We start from the raw sequence: 24497 nt of genomic DNA on the forward strand, positions 1-24497 counted from the left end.
GAGCTCTCTGAGCTCAAGGCCAGCTGGGCCTGCACAGGGAGTTTCTGGTCAACCAAAGGTTCCCCGAGGGACCCTGTGTGCCCACATGAGGGCCTCTAAAGAGGGCACCTGAAGAGCATTCTTCCTCAGATGTCATGAGTCTGCTTTATTTCCCTCACAGCTGCTTGTGTAAAGTGTGCCTTCACTGGGTTTGCCTAAGTTACACTCTACTGACTATATATCATAAGTTAATAAAATATATAGCACTAACAAGTAAACAGAGTTTTTCTTTCTCATTAATTTTCATTAAGACATTCACAAATGTCTTAAATATTCTAACTAATCTAGCAGAGATTAGTAGGTAGGTATCAGTGGACATAAGAATTTTAGTATCTCCCGTAGACATTGTGAGTGGGGCCCATTAGATCTGTTGGTTTCGTTCTGAGGCTAATTCTAGTGTTCAAACAACTTTTGATCACACACACACACACACACACACACACACACACACACACAGCCACACGGAGTTATCGGCACACAGGGTGTGCACACAAAACTATCAATGTAAAGTTGAAAAGCCTGTATGTTAACGGTAAAGAGTTGGCACCATCATTTCTCTTTATGGAAGACTGGATTATATAGAGATTTCTTGCTCTAAAATTTGTTTTTTTGTGGGCTGGAAAGATAGCTTGGCAGTTAAGAGCACTTACAGATGATGGGGATTTGATTCTCAGCACTCACGCATCAAGCTAGCAACCACCTGTAAGTCTATAGTTCCAGGTGATCTGATGCCCTCTTCTGGTCTCCCTGGTCACTGCATGCATGGCACACAGACATACTACAGGCAAAACATCCACAGAGAAAACAAAATACAAAAAGAAAGATTTTAAAAATAGTTTATTTTTAAATGATGTCTATATGTGAATATGGTTTTGGGCACCTGAATGCAGTGGCCATGGAAACCAAAAAAGATTGTTGGATCCCGTGGAACTAGAGTAACGGGCATGACTGTGAGCTGTCTGAGGTGGGTGCTGGAAACTGAGGCAGTTTTGTACATGGTGGTCTTAGTGGTCTGAGCTCTCTCCCCAGGCCCTGTATAAAAGCTTCTAAGAGAATATGGGATTACACAGACAGGAGTTGTGATACATAAAAACATCTGTCCTCTATGGGGATGGAGGGCAGAGCTGTTAAAAATGAGCCTCAAATATTAATTATCTCATTTCCTACAGAGGAAGGTGCGGACTGCTGAATTTTGGTGCCTTACTGATTAGCAGGGACATCCACTCACCAATAGTTTTTCACAGAAACTGTATATATTTATAATAATATGTTTTGTGTTTCATCAGGACAGGCTGCGGTGTTCAAAAATCTACAAACTGTGATAACTCTTTGGAAACACTGAATTCTGCCCACCAAGCTACAGGAGCTGTGCAAATGAGAATCAAAAATGCCAACAACCACCACGACAGGCAAAGCCAAACTAAATCCATGATCCTCACCGATGCTGCGAAGGTCACTGAACCTGTAAGTCAAATATTCCAAACCTGCCACATTCTCTTAGCAGACACATAAAAAAAAAAAAAAATACAGCTAATTAGTTTTGTTTTGTTTGTTTACCTAATGTGCATGAGAAAACTGTTTTGTAATGGATTTTATCTCGCCTACTTATAGTCACAATAATATCCCCAGTTACAAGAGCAGAGCTGGGCCTAATCCAGAGTGATAAAGGGGAAGTGGAGCCAGGCTGAAGAGCACCTTTGACTCATTTTAAGGGCCTCTGCTATCATGCTTCAGTGTCATAAAAATAATGAGGTTATGCTAGCATGCGGTATTTGTACTTCCAAATACAGTACATCACTTTGAAAAGCCAGAGGCTAAAATTAACTAAGAATGAACTGAGGGAGGGAAAAAAAAATCAACAACTTAAAAATGTGAAAAATCTTTTTCTTTAAATCTTGCAATAATATAGAAGGCTGCAAATTGTGGTTTGATTTGCAGGCTCCAATGGCTGAAATGGTGTGGCTATTTAAGGTTTGGAGAGGAAGCCATTTTGTTTCGCTAATGTGTCATTAGAAAGATTTGAAATAAAATAGTTAGAGATGAACTCTATTGCCAATCGCGTCCCTGGCCCTGCACGCATCCTGAGCCACTAAACCCACTGATTGCGATGAGTCTCCTCTGGTTAATTTTCTACCGTAATGGTGGTAACTTGCAGCTGAGGCCGTAGAATGTTACAAAATTATTTATGCAATGTTAGCCACTCTTTTGGACCCCAGATCTATTTTGTTTGTCACAGTGAGGGGAAGCTTGAGAAACAAGGTAGCGAGGGACAGACTGTGGGTCTCATTCACCCCTCAGAAGCATGTGAGCTATTAATTGAGTTTTGGTAATATCATAGGGGCCTGTGGAACGTTCAGCTCCCTAACTGAGTTATTAAATGAGGGGGTAAACTTACTGAGTAGAATGTTAGCGATTATATTTATTTTTCCGCTTTTCACTTGAATTTCAAGTGCAAAATTAACTCATGGCAGTCTCCAGGGTTTGAGAAATGCACAGGTTTAATCATTTTTTCCTCAGGTGTTGTAGACAGATTTGACTTGAGAAAGCCAGTGTTGACACAAGGCGAGATGAGCGAGAAGCACATCCTTAGATAAGGTAACTCCCGAGAAAAGCATTTTCCTTTATTGACTTTCTCATTTACAACAATTGTCTGCTGGGAGGCACAGCACTGTTAGCTGCCTTTCCTTTAAAAGCAGCTAAACTGTCTCTCAACTCTGAACTTGAGACGGTGGTTCGAGTCTGTCATTGGACTCTATATGTCCTATCCATGAGAACTGTACCTTTGAAAAAGTTTAAAAGTTAAGTATATTTAATGATGCCTAGCATATTTTATTGGCTGTGTTTAACAAAAGGCACTATGCCGCAGTTGTTTTTGACAAGCATGAAAACATCACAGCGTGAGACTGCAAAAGGAATTATGGAGAGAAATTACAAGTGATCCATCTCTCAATGAATTATCCACCTCAATAGCCCGCAGAACTCAGCTACCAATTAACACCTACTTTATTACATGTTGGGATGTACTTAATAACTTTCATGTGTTTATGCACTATTACCTTGACTGATGCCTCTTGTACAATTAGGCATAATTGGCATATCAATATGCAAAAGTTAAAAGGATTAACCCTCTTAAAACTAATGAGCATTTCTGTATCCAGCTGCTAAATGAGACAAAATTAGCATTTTTCACTTTTGGGCAGGATTTTATCATGCAGTTTCTCATTGTTGGTATTACCTTGTTACATAACTTTAGTTTGGGGGGTTGTATGCTGGACTGCAAGAGAAGAAGAGTTTTCCAAAGTTAAATTAGCTATAATTATCCCAGCTTTGTTTCCGCATTCTTAGTCTGAGCAATATGGATTCCTCGATAAGGAACAAAAATAAAAGTTACTTCTGGATATGTGTACTCAGTGCATAATTATATAAAGGGGTATTTTAGTGAGGATATGTCATTTCACGGAGAAAGCTTGGCTCAGAGACTCCGTATTGAAAGCTTGCCATGGCACTAATTTTCTTTCTGTCTCAGTTCTTTTCATCTTTTTTTTCCATGCACAATTTTCTGACTAGATACTGACAGAATGTAAAGTATTTTGGCATATTTATTCAAACAAGCCTGTTACAGCTATCTGCTTAGTTTTTCAGAAGTTAGGTGATGGTGTGAGGTCAAGGAGGAGAGTTTGCATTTGGAAATAGTGTGAGATGTACCCTAAAAAAATTGTGGACACGTGTTTACACAGAGCAGTTTGTTACAACAGAAACACATACGTGGAATCTCCACAAAAGAACCATTAGTGCTTAGAGGCCACGCATATGTTCTGTGTCCTGTTTAATAGAAGTCTTGTTTGTACTATCTGCTAATCAGAACGCCTCATTTTCAATTTCTGGACTAACTAACAACATAATCTGTCTGATAGTCACAGTGATTTCATCATTATTTTTAATATTTTCGGGCAAAATCACTAGAAATTTACAATGATTCATAGTTTCACTTGTGGAATTAACAGTATTTTCATATGACTGTGTACTTATAATATAGATTATGTCACTGGTAAGTTTTTTACAATTCTAAAAATTAAGTTATTTTGAAATGCTAATGTACTCCTTCAACCCTAAGAAATACAAACAGAGGCAAATTTAGTTGTGAGTTTGGGAATGTTGATGACCTAAATGTTTCAGGGAGGCATTTCAGTTACACAGGTATTCCACATGACATCAGAATGATTTTAGTGTGTGTGTGTGTGTGTGTGTGTGTGTGTGTGTGTGTCTGTGTGTGTCTGTGTGTTTGTCTTTAAACATCAAGTAATCATTTTCAAAATTTCGATAGGTTGATTTGATACTCAGGGAATATCGGGGAGATGTGACATTGGGTGTTGAAGAATATAGTTTGCTAGAACATTGCCTCGCTATAGAAGAAATCTAGAGAGCTCTATTTGAATGGGAAGAAAGCTCCCTGGTCTCTTCCGTGATCTGTTTTCCCATCCTAAGACACACAGTGAGCCTTCTAAAAGGAGGGTGGCTTATTTTCCAGAACACACAGTGCAGAAAAGTACCCAGCAATGGCAGAAAGATGGAGCAAGTGAAGTGGCCTGTCTAAGGGCAGAAAGACTGATGTGCAGTCCGACAAACAGCCAGTGGAAAAGGTTCAGTGCACTTCGGTACCTATTTATCATAGGGAGGCTCCAGTCTCCCAGACAGTTTAAAATAGATATTAATGAACAGTCTAAACAGCCCAAATCAGGAAGCTGCAAACACAGGGTCTGCAGGCTGGAGCTATTTTAGCATTTACTGCTGGTGTCTTCAGCAGCGACAAGCATGAATATTCACTGTTGCCATCCTGCAAGCCCACAGAAGGGCATTACTGCATTCATGGCCATCATGAACAGAGAAATATGTTTGCACTGGTGTTTAGATGAGGACGTAGGTCGAGCCATAACCAAGTGTTAACAGACAAGATTTCTCTTGCTTCTGTGAACATACTGCTCTCGTTCTTTTTTTCCATTTCAATGTATTATCAGGAAAAAGAGGAAACAATTTTCTTTTGTTTCTTACTTCTGTCATTATAGGATACTTGCCAAAGTTGTGGCTAGCCAAAAAGGCAGACATAAAAATCACTACTAAAAATATAATCCTTCTGTTTAGCAGACTTTTTGAGAAATATTATGAGATTGTAGGGCATGTCCATATTTACTTCAAATCAAGCTTATAGTCAGGTTTGAGGCTTTGTTTGGATAAATTGTCCTGAAGTGGATCCTGATATTTAATTAAAATGACACTAAATCACATTGAATTGATAAGACTTGGCATCTCAAACAAAGGTAATTGCCCGTATTGGTTTTGTGCAAAAATAGCGCTGCTTGGAAAATGTGCAGGCAACACAGACTGTCAACTCCATTTATAGATCAATATGTGAAAACCATTGATCAGGCAGGCATGTGTAACAGTAACACTTTGCATTTATTTGTTGTTTTTATACCACATTAAGGCTTACAGGATTATAGACTTCCTAAATATTTTGACTTCCTCATAAATATATGATCTGTTGCATGTTAATTAAATGGGAGTCTGCAGCCATTTCTAAAATTGTTTTTAGTTTGATGCTTTCCTTTTATTGCCGTGGATCGTATGATCTGAAAATGGATTAGTTTCCTTTTGCATAGAGATTATTAGAGCTTATTTTAATGTGTCCTATTTAATGTAAGATGTGACTGCTGTTTTGCTTTGGAAAACATAGATACAGACAATTATTTTCTCTTAGTGAGTGGCTGATCTGTTTTTTATTAACTGGGCATTCTCAGTGCACAGGGTAGAATTATTTCCTGACATATTTTGCACACCCTGAAGATAACAGGTCTTCTTGATTTCCCCGATAGAATTTGTTTTCTTTCTTTTCTTTTTATCTAGCTCTGTAACACAGGCATCTGATCAAACATTATGTAGAAAACAAACTGATCATTTCAATTAAATTTTAAACACACACACAAATGCAATTTGAACTCTATTTTTCTGATTTGAGAACAAGCCTTATGAACTATTCTGTGCTGCGTTCTGCAGTCAAATCTCGCTTATCTCATCAGTGTAAGGACAGTGTTTTGTTCCTAATCTTTATTGGACTATTGTAGATGACATTTGTAAGCCATTTTGGTTTATAAGGAAAAGCTGGAGGACAGTGGAGTGGGCCTCTCCACAGATCCAAAGCTCTGATATGAGGACGTAATAATGTGTCTTCCACTGCAATTTTCTTTGCCACTGAGAGGTCAATTCTGTTGAAGAATCTTTTTGTACTGTCTATAAATGTTCTGAGTGTTGCTTTCAAGACGAATATTCAGCTTTGTGTACAATATTAAAATGCTACAAGAAGTAAAGATCTCAGGCACACCAAGTTAAACGAAAATGAAACAAGAATAAGTGGAAACTCCCAGGTTGCCTAAGGTAGTCGGTCTCCAGCCGTTGACAGTCATGCAGTGGAGCAGATGAAAAAAGTTTGTTAGTTAGAATTCCCACTTTTCTACAATATGCCCCAGAGAAGATTCAAATCCCACCAGAGATTCCGTCCCTGTCTGTGCCATCCTGTGCCATTTCATGCTGGGAAATCTTTTAACTCTATTTACCAAGTACAAATTGGGGTTCCCAAAAGGTGGGGGAAGTTTACGGTGAAATTAAAGAGTCCACACTTCAAAGAATGATCCGGGGCTCTGGAGTTCACACGTGTGGCATTCACCGTTTTCCTTTTAACTTGAGCAGAGAGCTAAATTTGTTTATAATCTCCTACTGATTGAACATGGTGCCGAATGTACATGAGATACATTTTTTTAAAAGTTAGTCCTCTGATTACTAATTTGAATCCAAAACTCTAACCTTGTTAGCATCTGGACTTATTTCCATAATAACAACCCCTTCAGAACCTACAAAGTAATGAATAATTGACAACAAATGAAATGTTTTGATAGTTGTCGGCACAAAGCATGTTTAATGTTTTGTGTTGCTTCCTAGCTAATTATGTAGATGACACATTTGTCAGACCTTGACTGCCATTAGAAACGTGTTTCCAGAGGGGAGAAAAACAGGCTATTCATAGAGTAATTAACTAGAATGCTCAATGACCTGTGAGAGATTCAAATCGCTGCCAGTTCAGACATTGCTTTGTTACAGAGCAGAGGGGTAATTAAAATTCCAAATTACAGTCCTATGATGGAGCATTTGTTTGTTGACAGTATACTCTTACTCTAGTTTGTTAATTCTTTTTTAAATTGCTTCTAATCCATTTTATAGCTTTAGTAGTTCCGTCTTTGAATTTACTGACAACTAATATTATGGTAAATTGTACTTCAATGGAGGACTGCCTGCTTCAGTTTCCTGGGAGCACAAGGTGGGTGGGATAAGGAAGCTCCCTCCAGAAACTGACATACAAGGTGCTGTCAGCAGAATGCCACTGCTGTGAAACACCTTGTTAAACACCGCATTCCTGACTCCGTGACAGGAGCAGGGTCCCAGGAAAAAAAATACAGAGGTCAAGAGGAAAATTGCGGTGGAACACCTGAAAATGCTGGGAGAAACCTGTCCCCAGCAAGAAATGATGGATGAGGTTTCGGGTACCTGGAGGGAGGAGGGAAGAGACAGCGCACTGTGGCGGACCTGGGAAGAGGTGCTGACCCAGGTGCTGGCTTGATTTCACGGGGACCGGCAGTGTACGGGGGAGCACACAGACCCGTTGCTCAGGGTGGCAGTTTTCGGAGCAATGCCTTCATCCCAGGTCAATAAACCTGGGATAACAGGTGTCACTTATGTGGCTGTTTTTGAGGAACTATTAGAAAGGTTTACAAACCGAGAGAGCCAAACCAGCCTAGAAAGACTCAACTCCAGCACAACATTTATTTAGGTTGCTGAAAGTGAGAATATAGTTTTATTAAAAAGATCTGACAGAAGTCACACGGTGTTTGATGCAGGCGAGCTGACAGAGGCAGACAGTAAGCGCTGATTATCCCCAAGTCACTGTCAGCTAGGATTGATTTTCACTTTCTCCATTTATGTAACGGTTCCTGTAATACAGCTGACCCCGCATCACGTTACCTTGTCATTTCTCTGCACGGATCAAGAAGAGATGAGCTGAAAATAGCTAGACACCGACCTTGAACTTGCCAGAAAAGTGAGAAGTGACAGTGGGGTTTTCTGTAGTTCAGACACAAAGATGAAGGCACACTGTTCTCCGGCTGAGTTCAGCGCAGCAGCACAAGGGGGCAGAGCAGTACTGGCGATCACAGGTAAAAGCGGCAGCTCCGTGCGGAGGAGACAGAATCTCTGTGAGAGCAGAGGTCTGATTTTCACATCTTAGTGAGACATAAAAAAGAATTACTGATGAATCAAAATCTCAGGTCCCATGATGTTCATACTCAGTAATCTAAAATTGTACATTCTAATTAAAAGAGGTTACCTAATATTCCGAGTGCCAGCAACTACGCTTTTCTACTCCGGTATCTGCAGTGCCTCGTATTTTATTCATATATTACTCTACCCTCAAAACTACTCTGAAATGTTGTCAGTATTAGTGAGAGAGTTTTATGACAAGCTCCAAGGGAAACCTGCAATTTTTAGAAAAGTGAAATACAAGGTAAAGAATGGGTTTTGCCAGTGAGTTCAAGTTTGTCTGTGTGTTGTGTTCTTTTTTTCTAATATTAATATTTGCCTCAGTTTTCAAAAATCACCTTTTAGTAGACCATGATTACAGGCAAGGTTAACATAAAACAAGGCATAGTGGGGAGTCCTTTGCTTGCTTTCTGAATTTGCTTCATAAGTGGTGTTCACCCATTTTGCCATGCTGGGCGGAGAACTGAGAGAGCAGGTTAGAGGAGCTTGATGTAACGCCACAGTGCCATCTTGGCATGTGTGGTGGCTCATTGATATTTCTGCAGATCTATGTAACACCTAGATCTTTTCTTACATACAGTGTACATATGTGAATGGACACATACAGACTTCTATTTCCGCATATATAGTAGGTATACATGTCTATAAAGACACAATGCACAGGTAGGCACATGTATATCTATGTATAATATGCTTTTGTACTCAGCTGTGTATTTCTAGAAATATACCTATAATTACAGGTAGAAACACTAATATCAGCTTAATAATCTTTTGTAAGTTCCATTCAGTATGTACTGACAATGTTAAGTTCTAAAAATAAGTGGAATTTTAATTTATTTTAAGGGAACAATAAATTGAGGATCATACAAAAATAAGTCCAAAATATTTTCAGTGCATGGCTCAATCACGGAATTTATGAATATGTAGTTCCTGGCCTCTGGTACAGTAAGAGTATCAGCTCTCTGGCTTCCCTGTGTGGGGAAGGGAGAATGTCACAGGTCACTGAAGGGTGTCCAGCTCTGAAGTGTGTGTGTCTTTGAGGGAAGTCCTGAGGAGCTTTCTGAGCATCTCACAGACTTTGCCTTCCTGCTCCTGCGCTGAGGGAGTGGAGTGAGTCCCCAGACCTCCAGGTGCCCTCTCCTGGGTGGTAGGAAATCCATCCCTAAGTGGTTGATTAGCCTCTGTGTCTAAGTTCACTGATGATAAAAAGCTGTTGGTGGCTAAAACAATTCCCCAGAGTTCGGGTTTGGATTTTACTTTTTTTTTTTCTATTCCCTCTTTTTAGTTTGCAAGGCTTTTAATAAGGGGCTTCACTCCCTGATGTGTTCAGATTCGGTTTATTGTTGCCATCTGTTTAATTATCCTCTCAGGTTTGGGTTGGGAAGCATGAAAGTATTTTTCTCCAGCCTTTGAATCCCTGTGTTCCTAAAGAGATGCGGGCAAAGTACGTGTCAGTTTTCAAAGAGCATATTAAAAACTGATAAGCAGAACCATCTCCAAACAGTAGCAGGGAAGGCCAGGGCATTATTTTGTACATTAATGCTTGTTGCAACTAATTAGCAAACGAACAGCCTTGTGGCTCTGTGGCAGACGCGATGCTTTCTCGGTTACACGCTGTCTCCTACGGTGCTTCTTCCAGGTGATGGATTTTTGTGGTTCCTATTTACTCTCAATGAACTGACGATAAGTTTATTAGGAGAAGAGGTGGGGGTTTGAGTCCTATCAACACATGTGTTTGTCGTATGTCAAGCAGGTTGACCGGTGTTAAAAAGAAGCAAGGACAGACTCTTTGGGAAAAGACGAAAAATGAAAGGAAACCCAGAATCTCATTGTCCTTCCCTGTTGCCTCACCCTCCCAGTACCCCTCATCTTCCATCTTTCTCATTATGTCTATTCTATTAGCTGCATCGAATCCTCTTTGTTTTTTTTGCACTCTGAGACTCAGCGTCCTGATTTTTCTTTGGTGGTCACTATTCTCACATTCTATCTGACGCATTCTTCTCCATGCAAAATTTGTTGGGAAACAATGCACTGGCTGGCATAGACTGCTTATCAAGCCATGTCAAAATTAATTTGCATACTGGTATTTGGATAACATAGCACACACTGAATCAAATCAGTGTATCAATATTCAGAGGTCACCCAGAAACTCCAAAAGGAATTAAATCCAGTACATTTACATCCCAACCAAAGAAGTCAAATCGCTACAAATTAGAAGGTACTTCAATAAGTGACCTGATTTTTCCTGAGATTCCAAGATGCTTTTATGTTTGATGGTGTTCAGACATGGCAGTCTTGTTTTGATCCACTGCCTTTCCAAAGCACCACAAACAGGAATAATTAAAGTGCTGTTCCATGATGCAATGTGGCTACAAGCCTTATGTTTATACTGAATCTCTGGTAGGGAGGAGTAATAGTTGCCCTAAACTTCCCTCTTTTACCTTTGGGCACCTGACCTGCTTTCTTTCCCATGGGGCGAAAGAAAGCTACAGTCTTGTCTATGCAATGAGAAGGGACATGTGTCTCCTTGCATTGAATAGTCCTGGATCATATCATGTAGCAGCAAGTGACCCAATATAGGAAGACAGGAAAACAAAGTGACAGTTTTGTTTAATACAAACTAACATCAAAACAAGAGGCCAAATCCTCCAGGCCCACTGCCAGATCACACAGATTAAATGGCCAGACCTGGTGTTTTCTTCCTCGGATTTGTTCAAGGCACATTCTTTAATCGGAAACACAAGGATAATGAAGAAATAAGGCCAGCTTGGGTCCTACACACCAAGTGAAAGTACCACGGCTTTGGGCATCCACAGGAAAGCCAATCTGGGTAATACCTGACAATCCATCACACACTGTGGTCTCACCTATTGATCACTGCCTGACAATGGGAAACCTTTCACAGCAGCTTCCTCCTTTACCATGAATTATTGACAGTGTTAATGCCAATAGCACATGACCAAATAGGCAGGAAAGAAATTTAAATTCCTGGTATACGATCCTTACTTCTATGCTACTGAGGAAGAGAGAATGAGACAGAGACAGAGAGACAGACAGGAAAGACATGGACGAAGAGAGACAGAGAACGACCTCTTATAACTCCTTTTACATAGGTAATAAATAATGGGACATTCTTACAGTTCTCATCTATAACTAAAACCCACCCCGTCTACATGAATAATTTCCTTTTCACTGAGTGATCGCTATGTCCACTCAACGTGGGTATTCCCGAAACGTCCCCAAAACAGCACGCAGAAGGGCCAACTGCTTCCATTCACATATTCATTTGTTCATTTGCTCATTCAACAAATGTATGTTGGCGCTCACTACTCATGTCAGAAATTGCTCTGGCGGCAGCAGCGCAAAGCGATTAGTGTAGGTGTCTCCTTACCCTAGGGTGAGGTAGTCCCCTATCCTGATGTGCCAGCGCCCAGTCTCTCAATTTCATGATGCCCCTAACGCATACCAACACCTTCTCAACTTTTGCTGCAGTTGTCTGGCTCACTGGCTTGCATTTTGTCACATACGTACAATGCTTGAAAATGGCCAGGGAACCAAGAAATATCCTTCATTTTCACTTTCTGTAAGCTGTCTTTCTGTGGTTACAAATACCAAGCAAAATATTTTTGCTTTTAAAATAAAAAAAAAAAAAAACTTTCTTTTTCTTTAGACTTGTGGGTTTCTGCCTTATTTTAAACTCTCTCTCTGCATAGTTTAACACCCCTTCTTTGCACCCTTTGCTGGACAACACAGGTAAAGAGAAGATGACTTTGACCACTTATGAAGCTACAGTTGCTCTTACCTGGTTAAGTGTGTGTCGTAATCGATTGTGTTCTTATCTAGTTGACTTGTCTACTCCTTGCCGACCTTACCCCTTCCTCTGTATTTTATTAAGCTCATGATAAACTTTGATGTTAAAATTATAATTTACGACTAAAAATAAAATATTAATATATTTGTTTATCTGGTCTTTGGTCTCGATTTCAGCAAACTGAATGCAGACCTAATTTAGACAATTACAGAGGAATCAAAATTATCACGTTCTTGCCTTCTAAAATTTTTACTTTGTTTTTTGTTTTTTTCTTTTTCTTTTTTTTTTTTTTTTTTTTTTTGCTTTGAGATTTGGTTGAACGTTATCCTTCAGGTCCTTGTGATTTATAGAGCTTGAGTGGGACTGATTGCAGCTTGTACTCGCTCTAATTTATAACCCTATCAAAGGGTCCTCTACCATTAGTGTTTTCTTGTCTATATAAGATGAACAAACCAATATTACACTTAAAATATGCCACCAATCTTGTGCTTACACTATATCAAAAGTGACATTAGCCATGAAGGAAAGCCCAGACCATGGCAAGAATCACTAAGGGACTATCTTGAGGCACATTTCACCCAGCAGAAAGGAAGGAAAAAGAACATTTAGATGAGCAATTTATTTAAACTGCTTAGACATGCTAGAGCCAAGATACAGTGTCAGGGAGGTACTAAAATCAACTAATCGTTTAACCCTGCTGCCTAAGCACAGCGGCTTTATGGATCGTTCTGAATACCTTTTTATACATAAAATGGCCTTATTGAGGCCTTATAGTTTTCTGTTTCTCCCATATAGAATAAGTAAACAGCTGTCTAGCTATAAGAATGGATGGAAAAACATGGATTAAGTTCAGAACATGCTAAGTAGAATTTCTTCTCACCTTTTAACTTAAAGTTGAGTTCTCTTTCACTCACACTGCCCTTTCTAACTCCATGTCCCTTACCTACTTAGTGGGCCCAGCCTTGGATGAGGCATGCTTCCCAGATATCACTGTTCTGAAAACTGGTTTTTACGTACAATGTATAGACTTGCTTCAGACTGTTCTAACCACAGCCCTGCTTGACTTTCTATCTGCCATGCTCTTTTGTTGAGGCTGATAGTTTCCAAACAAACGATCATCCCACTGACCCAATTGAGTCTCCATGTATTCATATTCAGTTGAGGTGATTTTCTGTTTGTTTGGGTTTTTGTTTGTTTGTTTTGTGTGTTTTTTTATAGGATTTTTTTTTTTTTAATGTGAGATGCTTGGCTGGAAGGGTAGTACTTTCTTGAAGGCTGTATGACCTGCTCAGGACTGGTCACTACATGGAGTGCCTTCAGCCATCCCGTTGACAGCCTTTTCCCAAGTGCGGACACCATGCAAAACTCCGGAGCATCAATTGTCTTTACACATGGGAACTCAGACTCTGACAGTTGCTACTCATAAATTTGGAAATGTAGTCTCTACCACATTTCAGTGACAGTATAAAAACAATCTTTCTTTATAGCTAAAGACGAATTTTCTTACTCAGATTTTCCCCTTTGGGTTTAATTTCAATTTTAGAGTCTTACATTACTGTAAATTAACAAACATCTTGCTGCCTTTTAGACAATACTAAAAAAGTAACTGTGTTGTCTAAGGAAAGGCTGTACTCTTGTCACCGAGGTATAAATACTCTTGTTTACTCTAGGTTATCTGTGGTTTAAATTTCACATGTTTTGTAAAAATTATCCTGAAAACCTGATGAGAAGCTGCCTCAGACGTCAGACGACGCAGGGTGACTTAGAACTTTTGTTGGAACAAAGCACACCCGGCCCTCCGAAGCCAGACCTGAGATGCTACATGCAATGTTCTATACCAAACTAAGCCAGCTTGGTCTTGAGTAGGCATCTAATCCCTTACCTTTTATCATACATCTTGGCTAATTAATCTTGACTTGAAGTTTTGTTCAAGTGTTTGAATTTTTTTCCTCTCCTTTTTGAGAGAGCATGTGACATCTCATAGGAAGTGAGAACACACAGGAACAGGAACTCTACCAATACAGTCTCAACTTAGCTCCCCAGAACCAAAAAAAAAAAAAAAAACCTCAGCAGTAGCACAGATCGGAGGCCTCACAGGACGTCCGCACTTACAGTTGGAATTTTGCTTTCTGCAGCTTCATTCTGCTCTTTCTCCTTCTGCCTTTTTAACTGCACTGACATCTTAACTTTGTGACTGCTCTGTGAATATTTGTAGCTTTCCTCTGTCATAAGCTAGTTCTCCAAAGAATAGTCAAGAACCCAGTGAAGCTAGGTAGCTGTCCCGTCTAGATGAGCCTGTGTCCCTCCAGTTCACAACAGGACCCCCGGGGATGACTCTTCCTGGTGAGCATTCTAGCCAGCAACTCTGAATTTAATGTCTCTAATCCAGCTGTCATTCAACCACCAAGGACATCTGAAACTGTGCCAGTCGAATCAAGAAACACAGATCCTTTGAGTATAACTCCTCCTAGTTTCTGCTTCTACGTAAGAATAGGCCTTTGAAAGAGGAAGGCAAACTTTTCTCATATGTTAGGATAATCATTTACCTAAACAGAATTCCATTATCCTTTATTCTTCACTGGTTCCTGGAGATAGGAATCATTGAGCCCTGGGGATAGGTCACCAATGAAATATCAAAGATTTAGATGTAGGCCCTCTCAGTTTTTCACAGTTGTCAACAGCCCGTGTCCCTTTTAGTACAGTGCAAAGGACAGGTTCAAAGTTTCGATCAGTCACATCTTAATCAGCGAGGACGAAGGTATTTTAGAGATTGTAAAGCCAGATGTGATTCATGCACGCCCTCAGAGATCTGTAAGATGATCCCATGCTTTTGCACTCCGTATGGTAAATGCGTGTCCCATGATTAGCAATCTGGGGTAGTGCTGGGCAGGCCTGGGGTCAAATCCTGGCTCTGCTCCTTACTCATCTCGTTAGTTTGAACTCATGGCAGGGTCTTCGAAGGCTCTTAGCAAGACAAGTGTAAAAATAGCTGTCATCTACACAGTCATGAAGATGAAACAACACAAAGTGTACAAAGAGCCTGAGATGGGTGTACACACAGTTTCCTAAAACTTTGTTAAATTACTCCTGTGGTTAAGCTATCCATCTGCAGTGTCTTTTTTTGGTTCTATAAGCTGCCTCAAGAGCAACCCTGCCATTTTATCCTGACCTTTCAGCAAATAGGTTGAGAATGTCTGTTTATGTTCTGATCCATTCTGATTCAAACTACCCTGAGTGTTTATTCAGTTCCTTCTTGATTTTAACTTGGATGTTTACTCTGGTCTCTGAAATATGCTGTTATTTTAACAATGCCTGTTGATTTCTCTCATCTGCTATGACTCATGGTTAGCTCTTGCATTACACTCTTATAAATGTATAACAATTGGAAGTATCCCTTATATGCTTGGAATTGTGCTGTTATAACAAAAAGACTTCCTTAACTCCTCACAGAAGCAAATTGACAATGGTGGTGACAGGCAACTCTAAAAGTGTCTAAAACCAAAGCCCAAGCTTTGTGCTGGCTGTTTCCTCCATTAACCCTGGAGGAAAGGAGTGAGAATCAGGAGTGTCACTGAGTTTAGGCCTACTGAAATTTACTTTAATACCCAATTAAAACTTAACCTTCTATGCTCAGTTTTATGTAAGGCTTTCTTTTGTCTGAACTCTGATAACAAATATTGACCTTTTAAAGTATATAATTATCTATTGTTCACAGCTTTGGTGTTCTTTCTGTCTTTAAAAATAGTCTTAACTTTCTTACTATTGTCTGGGATTTTGTATTCTTATAGTGTAAAGCACCTACTCAAGTGAAAACTCCAATTCAGACGTTATGCAAAGATCTTGCTGAAAATGATGCTGGATATCATTTCACTTTATAATATTTTAGAAGGCTTAAACATCATCAGGCTGGTAATACCCTATTAATAAGATCTTTCTGAATTTCCAAACAAAACTTTTTCAAAGACACATGGTAAACCAGCGTACCTCCATCTTGGGTCCAAGGCAACAAACATGGGTCCTGCAAGTTTGTGCACCAGGTTCTCTGTGGATATGTTACAGCTTTTAGACCACTGTTTTTGTGGGACTCCTACCAGAGCAAACAGGTATGTGTCTCTGACTCTTTTTATCTGCTGTTGGGACTCTTTTTCTCCTTGTCCAGTCCTGTTTTGAGGGGCTTTGGCCTTATCTTACTGTATCCTGTTTTATAGAGTTTGGTTGTTGTCTCTTAAAGAAAGAGGGTGGCTCTATTTTAAGGAAGGTTGGGGAAAAGTGAAGGGAGGGGAAACTGTGGTAGAAATGCATTGTGTGAGAGAGAAGAATCTTTTCAATTAAAAGAAGAAAAGAGAAGGAAGGCATCCTATGGTAAAGATAAACTAGGCTCATTCCTGTTTGTGATAAAAGCTCTGTGTCTCAAGGATTGGGCTATGCCCCACCTGTAACCTTAACTACAAAAGGTTCTGTGCTGCCTGTTCCAGGAAATGGCAATCATGCCTTTGTTTCAAAAGGTTGTTATGACGACCTTATTATGACCACTTTGCAACCTTGTTTTTGTTTCTCAAAGCCGTTATGACCAACTTCTTATGCTTCTGCTCTACTTCTGTAACCCCACCTATTTGCCTGCTAAGTCACTCACTTGGAAACCCCTACTCTACTCCTGAGCTATAAAAACCCTTATCTTCCCCATGTCCAATGCTGAGCTTTTGAACCCTGCCCTAAGGAGAGATAGTCTGTGAGCATGAATCAAGTTTGCTTTAATTAATTTGGCCATGACTTGGGTTCAGTGGCCTTTCTCTTTGTATCTGTGGGATTAACATACACACACACACAGAGAGAGAGAGAGAGAGAGAGAGAGAGAGAGAGAGCAAAGCAAAAAAAAAAAAACCAAAAAACAAACAAACAAAAACTTTCCATAACTCATCTGTGCTTAACTCCATGGATAGTGAAGATACTGTGACCAAAATGGGCAGCTCATCTCTTCCACAGCCTATTCAGAGAGTCAAATGACCCAAACTGGCAGAAGTCCCTATAACGCATAGCCATTATTTTGTTTAAGAGTCAGAACTGTGCTCTTCTTTAGCCTTCCACATTTTTCCATTGAGAGACTGGAACATTCAAGAAACCACACAATGGGGATCACAGGGACTAGCCACAGAGTAAGGCTGCCAGGGACCAGAAGTGACTATGACTGTCCTCTTAGGAACTGAGCTAGAGCTGTAAGATGCACCAGAACGGAAGAGAAAGTTGCAGTTGTCTGACATAGTAGAGAGCTCCCGCTAGAACAGCCAAGGATGTTTCTGTGTCTTGCAAAACCATAGGAGACATTCTTGTTGTCAAAGTGCTTCAAGACATACCTGGCTTCAGGAAGGATATCCACCCGCCCATCTGGATAATAAATTCTATCCAGAAATAGTCAAAGGACCTTTTATAGTCAGTGAAGTACGCACTTAGGCCTATTGAAAAATGAATATAAAAGATTAAATAAGTAACATAGTTGTGTGTGTATGAATTGTGCTGTGTGTGTGTGTATATGTTACTAATATGGGGACAAACATTTTCTGATCAATTTTAATGTCAGAATAAAAAATTTCAAGACACAAATCTTTTCCCTCGTTCTGCATACTGTCTTCATTTCCTATTGCTTCCATTCTTGTGGCCAGCAGGTGGCTGCTGTACTTTCAGTCTTTTCGTTGTTTTTGTTGTTGTTGTTTGTTTGTTTGTTTGTTGTTTTCATCTAAATTCCAGGAAAGAAAGACATACGACATACAAAGGTAAAAGGTCCATGTACAAATTGAGCCTGCCCTCCTTTAAAATAAATAAGGAAGGAAAAATGGAAGGAAAAGAGGACGGAAGGAAGAAAGGAAAAATGAAAAAGAAAACAAGGTTATTTAGTGGTCTTTAGCAGACTTCTGGTTCACAAGTGTAGCACACATTCACATTTAGTTTCTGTGAAAATAGGGGAACCTAATGAGCACACTGAGCTGGTAACAATTTTGTGTAGATGTAAGTACTAGTAAAAGAGCAAAGTTAAACGATCATGAGTTAAGGTTGAAGTGGAAGATAACATTCCATAGAGGGTTAATGCCTTCAGAGTCTATTTGGACTTTATTGTTCAATGCACAATTAAAGGCCACTGAAGAGTCCAAGATGACTAAGTCCCTCTGCTGAGTAAAACAAGAGTTAGGAGAAAAGGTGACAGTGGGACTATCTGTAGTCTCTGTATACTAAATCATGGTAGCTCACCCTAGATAGACAGATAGAGACAAAATAAAGAATATGTTCACTGTAATAGGAAAGGATTGACTGTCAATAGGAAAACGGAGGGCTTTTAAATGTTATGATCGGAAAGAAAATGGATGAGTGGCTGCATCTATGCTGAGCATGACAGGGAATCCCCAGCTAGGATGACAAGTGCTTTTGAGCTTTCAGGAATATATCAAAGTGATAGTTGCAAAATGGCAATCAAGGATGTGAGACTGGAGCTCCGAGGGCTTATGTATCCCAATGCCTTGGGATACATTTTAATGCCAGCCACCACCATTTAGCAATGAATGCCATAGAAACAGCCCCAAATGCCATTAAGACATAAAGCAGTTACAGAAAAGTGACTATTCATGGACATATAGTAGTATCTGCCTACATACATGTGTGTGTGCTCTGATATGCATTCAAGTGTGTATGTTATAATAATATTAAAGATACCTAGCTTTGATATACTAGTATGCATATGTTATAATAACAAAAGAAAGACCCAATGTTTAAAATGTTATTTTTTTCCTCTCTTGTTACAGGAAGACTCAAACCTTTTAACTTTCTCATAGAAAATGCCAATCCTTGTTCAATAGACACTGTTTCTCATTGCAATATCAGAAATATTAAAACATGTCAAAACTGACCAGAAAATCCTGGCTGTAGCAGGCAAAACAATTGCTCCAAGGTGGACTCTAAGGGCAAACATCAGAGCTGAGGTAAAAACTAGCTGCCCACAAATTACAGAGACAAGGCACAAAACATACTTGTCTGAGTTGAACTGATATTTTCAAACTTAATTTTTCTTCTCAGAGTTTGCTTAAGGACAAAATGATAAGTTCTGTTAACCAGAAAAGGTTAGTGGCATATTATTTCCTCAGTTGGTGGATAATAAACTGTAGACCAAATTGTTTATAACTCCTGTAGAAGACTTATTCTATCTCAGGAGCAGAGCACACAACATCAACTGTATATTTGATTTAATCCACTTAAAGAAAAGAAAATCCCACAAGGAACATTGCAGGATAATGGAATATGTAAAATTAGTTGCTTTCCAAAAGGTCTTTCCCAGTTTTATTCTCCTGGGCTGAATTCCCTCCCCATTTAGCCCTCAGATACACAGTCTCCTATTGGAAGATCGGTTTGCGGTACTGTGCCAGTGCCCACTTTGAATCAACCTGCATTTGTCAAACAATTCCCTATCATCCACAAGGTCCCAGGTTAGTCACTGTTTGCAATTCTCCTTTGTTTGTACTTTCCATTTGTACCTGGTGGAGTTTTATATTATATTAATTCATAAAACTGGCTGTGCCAGGCTCCCCACAGTTCCAATTATTAAGGCCATAACTGAACCAGTTTCTCTCTTCTTGATCTTCAACCAGAAGTTCTTGTCCTGAAGCTTTTGCTTCACATTAAAATGCTAATGATCACCTCCACCAAATTAGCAGCTTAATAATAATACTAAAAAAAAAGCTAAATGAAAAGACTTTGATCACTACCTTTGAGAGTTCAGTATTCTAACATCTTTCCTCTGCATCATTTGCAAACAATGACCTTTAATTAAAAATAAAAGGTAAACACAAAATACCTTAAGAAGCTTTATTTTAGTGTGACATGTTCTCACATTTTTGTTTGTCTCTGTAAAGAATTTCTGATCCTACTGTTTTTTTTCCAGATCATACAAAGACCCTACCTGCCACTAGATTATTTTAAAGCTATTTTTAAAATTGTTACTGATTTTTTTCATGAGAACTAAAATTAGTTCTAAATTTACTTGAATGGTAGAAATTTTGTAGCTCTTTGAAGTTCCTATCTGACTTGTTGGTTAGCAGAACTGACGCAGATGAATCATTGTCGCCTTTCCCCTCATCCACAGGGACAATACAGCTACTCCATGCTTCTTTCATTTTCCCATCTCCTCCTGGAAAAAAAATAGAATAATGGCTTTATAATGAAGTTCTTATACAATCACAGTGTATTCTGAAAGAATATTAACTGTATTTTGTGATTGACCAAGTGGGAAAAGATCGCTTTAGGTATCAATTAGATGTATTAATGTTATCCATTCCCCTGCTAACTGCAGACTTTTCATACCCAGATTTTAAACCCATTTCCTGTTTTAAGCTATGAATTTTCCCTAGGAACCAGCAGATATAAAATCTGAAAGTGGACGCTGTGATGGTGGACTGTGTATCCACACATAGAAAGCCACAGAGGGCTAAGAAACTATGAAGCCGGAGTTTTTATGTGTCATTAGCTCTTTAATGAATCTCAAGGGCCCCTGAACCAATGAACTGAGAGTCTTGGGAAGCCTCTAGTCTGACCTGAGTGGAAGAAGTGAGGGAGAGTACACAGATTTACAGTGTTCAGTCCTATTAAAATATTCACAGAAGACTCATTTGCAAATGTATTAACCACATACTAAGTTAAGGCCCACCACAGATCAAATGCTAAGTTTGGGGACAGGAAGCAATTGGCAGAAGTTAATTGGCCAATATTCAGGGAGGAGACTGGAAGAGTGAAGGCAGGGGAGGAAAATGCCCTGAGAGCCTTTTAAGACCTGTGGTTGGCAGACATTCTTCTGATAATGGTCTGCGTCCATTGGTGTTTCTTCCCGTAGGAGGCAAACACATGAAGAAATGGTAGCTCGGATGCCTCCTGGAAATGGAGCAGGCGTCTGCATGGCAGAGCGGAGGGAAGGACTGGGTACTGGATGCTTTCATTCTCAACCACAGTCACGATAAATAATGCTCTCTAATGCTCAGAAGACGCTATGTTCTTACTCTCAAGGCTTCTTCCTTGATTTGGAAATTAGTGCAGTATTTCCAGAGAGGGCTTTCTAATGACTGCACACTGCTAATTTCCTCAAGGCTGTATTATGATGATGACCTTGAAAACTCAACTTTGTTGCCAGATGTGTTTTCAATGTAAAAAAGTACCGAACCCGAGTCACAGGTCATAAAACATAGTTATCAACTTGAATAAAGTAATGGAGAGATAATGTAACTGGTAAACAATACAGGACATGCAATAGCTGAAAGAAATCAAATGTTAGTGATGCATTAAATAAAATACATGTATTTATCTTGGGAAATTTTTAAACATTGGCAAATTTCAAGAAAACACTTTATTAGTCTTGGGTAAATTATTTTACTTTGAAAGCTTCTTTAGTGACAACTGGTGATATGAGAGTGATAACTTCATTATATAATTATTGACAAAGATTTATTTTATTTTGCTGAAAATATTAAATTGGCAATTATATATGAAACTTTTCTACTACTTTTATATAATTTATATTTTCCTTCAAAATCTTACATGTAATTTTCAAAAACAATTCAGGAAATTATTCAACAACAAAATAAAATTAATTTATTAATTAAAGTTATAGGCTTTACACTGATATTCATATGCAGAAGACAAACTAATAATAAATTAATTACTATATAACTTAATTTTCAGCTTTAGGCAGCTAGTTAAAATCCTTTCATGACAGAAGAAAATCTCCTTTTTCTTGGCTTCTTTGTCATTTAATATCAAATGGTGAAAACTAGTGATTAGAAAAATCTATCTAAACATTTTATGTACTGGGCAAGTCTTTCTTTTCATACATGTAGACTTTTACTATGATATCATTAAACAATAAAGGAAAATGAACAGCTTTGTATTTAGCTATTTAGTTATTGTTGATAAAGTACTACCAAATGTTTATTTAACTTAATAAAAGTAGGACTGGAAGGTTTTCTTTTTAGGTGGCTTGCTCATGAGTGTAAAAAGAAGATGTCATTGTTCCCTAAAGGATTAGCTCGGCTTGACAGTTGGGGTTTGGGCTCTGTTTCCTTGCACATCAGCCTGCCTCAGCTCCCTCATAACCTTAGGGACAGGTGCTAAGAGCTGGGGTTTCTTGAAGACAATATGGAAATTATATGTTGTTTACAGACTAGCTTTAGAAGCTTTCATTTTCATTATAAATCTGCTAAATTGAAAGAAACATGGAATATTCAGGTGAGTTGTGTTTTGGGGTACTTACAAAATGAAATAATCCACTTAATGGAACATGGAACGACTCCAGACTCTATCTCTTTCTTCTTTCTGCCATTGTGAGCTGGTATCTTGTTCCTCTGCTAAGATAGTCTTCTGCCATAAAGTAGGGAGCTTACAGCTTAGCATGGTCTTTTTCAGAAAAAAAGATGAGCTATATTTTGATCATGAACCAATCCTATATAAATTGCTTGTCAAGCTGGTGGTTCTTGAGACTGGATTTAGCAGAACTCAGCAGAGCAAATCTATTGGACTAAAAAATGTTGTCATCACTATTACCAAATGGAGTTGTCTTCAGGATAGACAACATAAAACAACCAGAGAAAGTTTTGATGACAGAGAAAGGGCTTTTGCATTTCCCAACTATCTCTTACTTTCCACTATGTACTGTTTAGTTCATTCAGTTGTATGCAATTCTCCCTAGGTCTCAATAACTTTCAGGCACACCAGTGGTTCTCAAGGACAATCTACGGAAGGGTGGCGGCTACTCAACTTCTCAGGTCCATAAGGTTAACCTTCTCTTCCTAGTGTTTGTAAGCTGTGGCTTGTTTTCTTTATACACATTCGCATCTGGGTGAAAGGTGAGATCCTGTGGAGGCTCCATGATGTAATGTCGAGTAGGTTAGGTGCAGATTTCAGCGTTGAAGAGCCCTTTCTTTTCCTTTAAAACAGACATGGAAGACATTTGCACAACCACAAACTAATTATTCATCAGAGAATTGTTTCGGAAATTAGTCATTTCCATTGAAAACATCTTAATAGGCAATGTGTTTATTGTTGTTGCATTTAAATTAATTGGTACTAACATATTATTAAGATAACTCAATTTTAGCTCCTTGTGATAAATAATAATAGTTGTGGTTTTCATTAACAATGTCTTTAAGAAACTTAAACTTTTTAAGAGTGTAATGATCTGTTATAAATATTTGAGAACCTTCATCTATGATGAAAATGCACACTGCTACAGAGGACATAGGAAAAGATGCTATGGGGAAATGATAAAATACATCATACCGTGCTGTGCATGTCTATCTAATGCTCATAAGGACTCCATTCCTGAAGGCAGAAGCTATGTATTATTCTCACAAATAACATTAAAATAATATCTATTTCTTTTATGAACAGATCTAGTGTGGTGTTTAATTTTATACATTCATGAACCATTGAGACGTGGAATCAGTTGTTAGTTTATTTCTAAGGTATTAAAATATTAAATTGATTAATTATTGATTAGTTTTAAAGTATTCTTTTAAATCTTAGATTTATCTCAAGTATATTTTCTAAATAAATGTTTCATAATTACTAAAATAAGTACTCCAATATTATAGAATTCACTATAGTCAGAAGAATAGTACTATGTCATGTGTGTTTTAGTAATTGCAGCTGTAATTTACAAGCCGAGTTTTAGAATGGCTACAAACAATGCTCAGGCTAATCATTGTATAGCATTGGTTGAATTTTGCTGCTCTTGAAGATTTACTGTTTATTTTCAGTGTTATATGACTAATGTGACATAAAATGCAATGTAGACCTGAGCAGTGCTTTCCATCCTTGGAGGTATCTGGTTTATTTATTTTGGCAATAATTTTGTAGTCTCCAGAAAGCAACACCAAAATGTGAGCCAATGACTTAACTAACAATGTCTTCTGTTGCCAGGCTGCCACACTCACAGTTTTATAGACTACTCCCAGGAAAGTCCCATCATTCCCTACTGCACAGATGATCAAATCTGACTCATGACAGGAATCATTTGGGCAGATTTAGAGACACAGATCTTTGCACTTATTTCTAGATCTCAAAATCTAGACGGACCTCTTCTCTTTGTGCCTGATGTCTCAGGCCTCGAAGTTAAACAAGCAAAACAAACAAAACAAAACAAGCAGCCAAAGCAGAAATTCCTTCACTGGCTAACTTTTACTTTAAAACTCAGTCCGTGAAACCAATAGCACCATACAGAGCAAGTCATCTTACCTACAAATACCTATGTGACAATCGATGT

General features: G+C 38.7%; 1 protein-coding gene across 6 annotated transcripts in view; it reads left to right on the forward strand.

The window, feature by feature from the left end:
* Window positions 1-24497, forward strand: part of Arhgap15 (Rho GTPase activating protein 15) — a 601987-nt gene that overhangs the window by 23581 nt on the left and 553909 nt on the right. For 3 of the 6 annotated variants that reach the window (XM_060390096.1, XM_060390097.1, XM_060390098.1), the window contains exon 2: window positions 1326-1503. In XM_060390096.1, the coding sequence (XP_060246079.1) occupies window positions 1326-1503 (178 nt within the window). Of the gene's footprint in view, window positions 1-1325; window positions 1504-2580; window positions 2635-24497 lie in introns of those variants that run through there. The other 3 variants (XM_060390099.1, XM_060390100.1, XM_060390102.1) reach the window with 3 other exon arrangements.

Source organism: Meriones unguiculatus, chromosome 8, assembly GCF_030254825.1.
Source record: "Meriones unguiculatus strain TT.TT164.6M chromosome 8, Bangor_MerUng_6.1, whole genome shotgun sequence".
Taxonomy (NCBI): Eukaryota; Metazoa; Chordata; class Mammalia; order Rodentia; family Muridae; genus Meriones; species Meriones unguiculatus.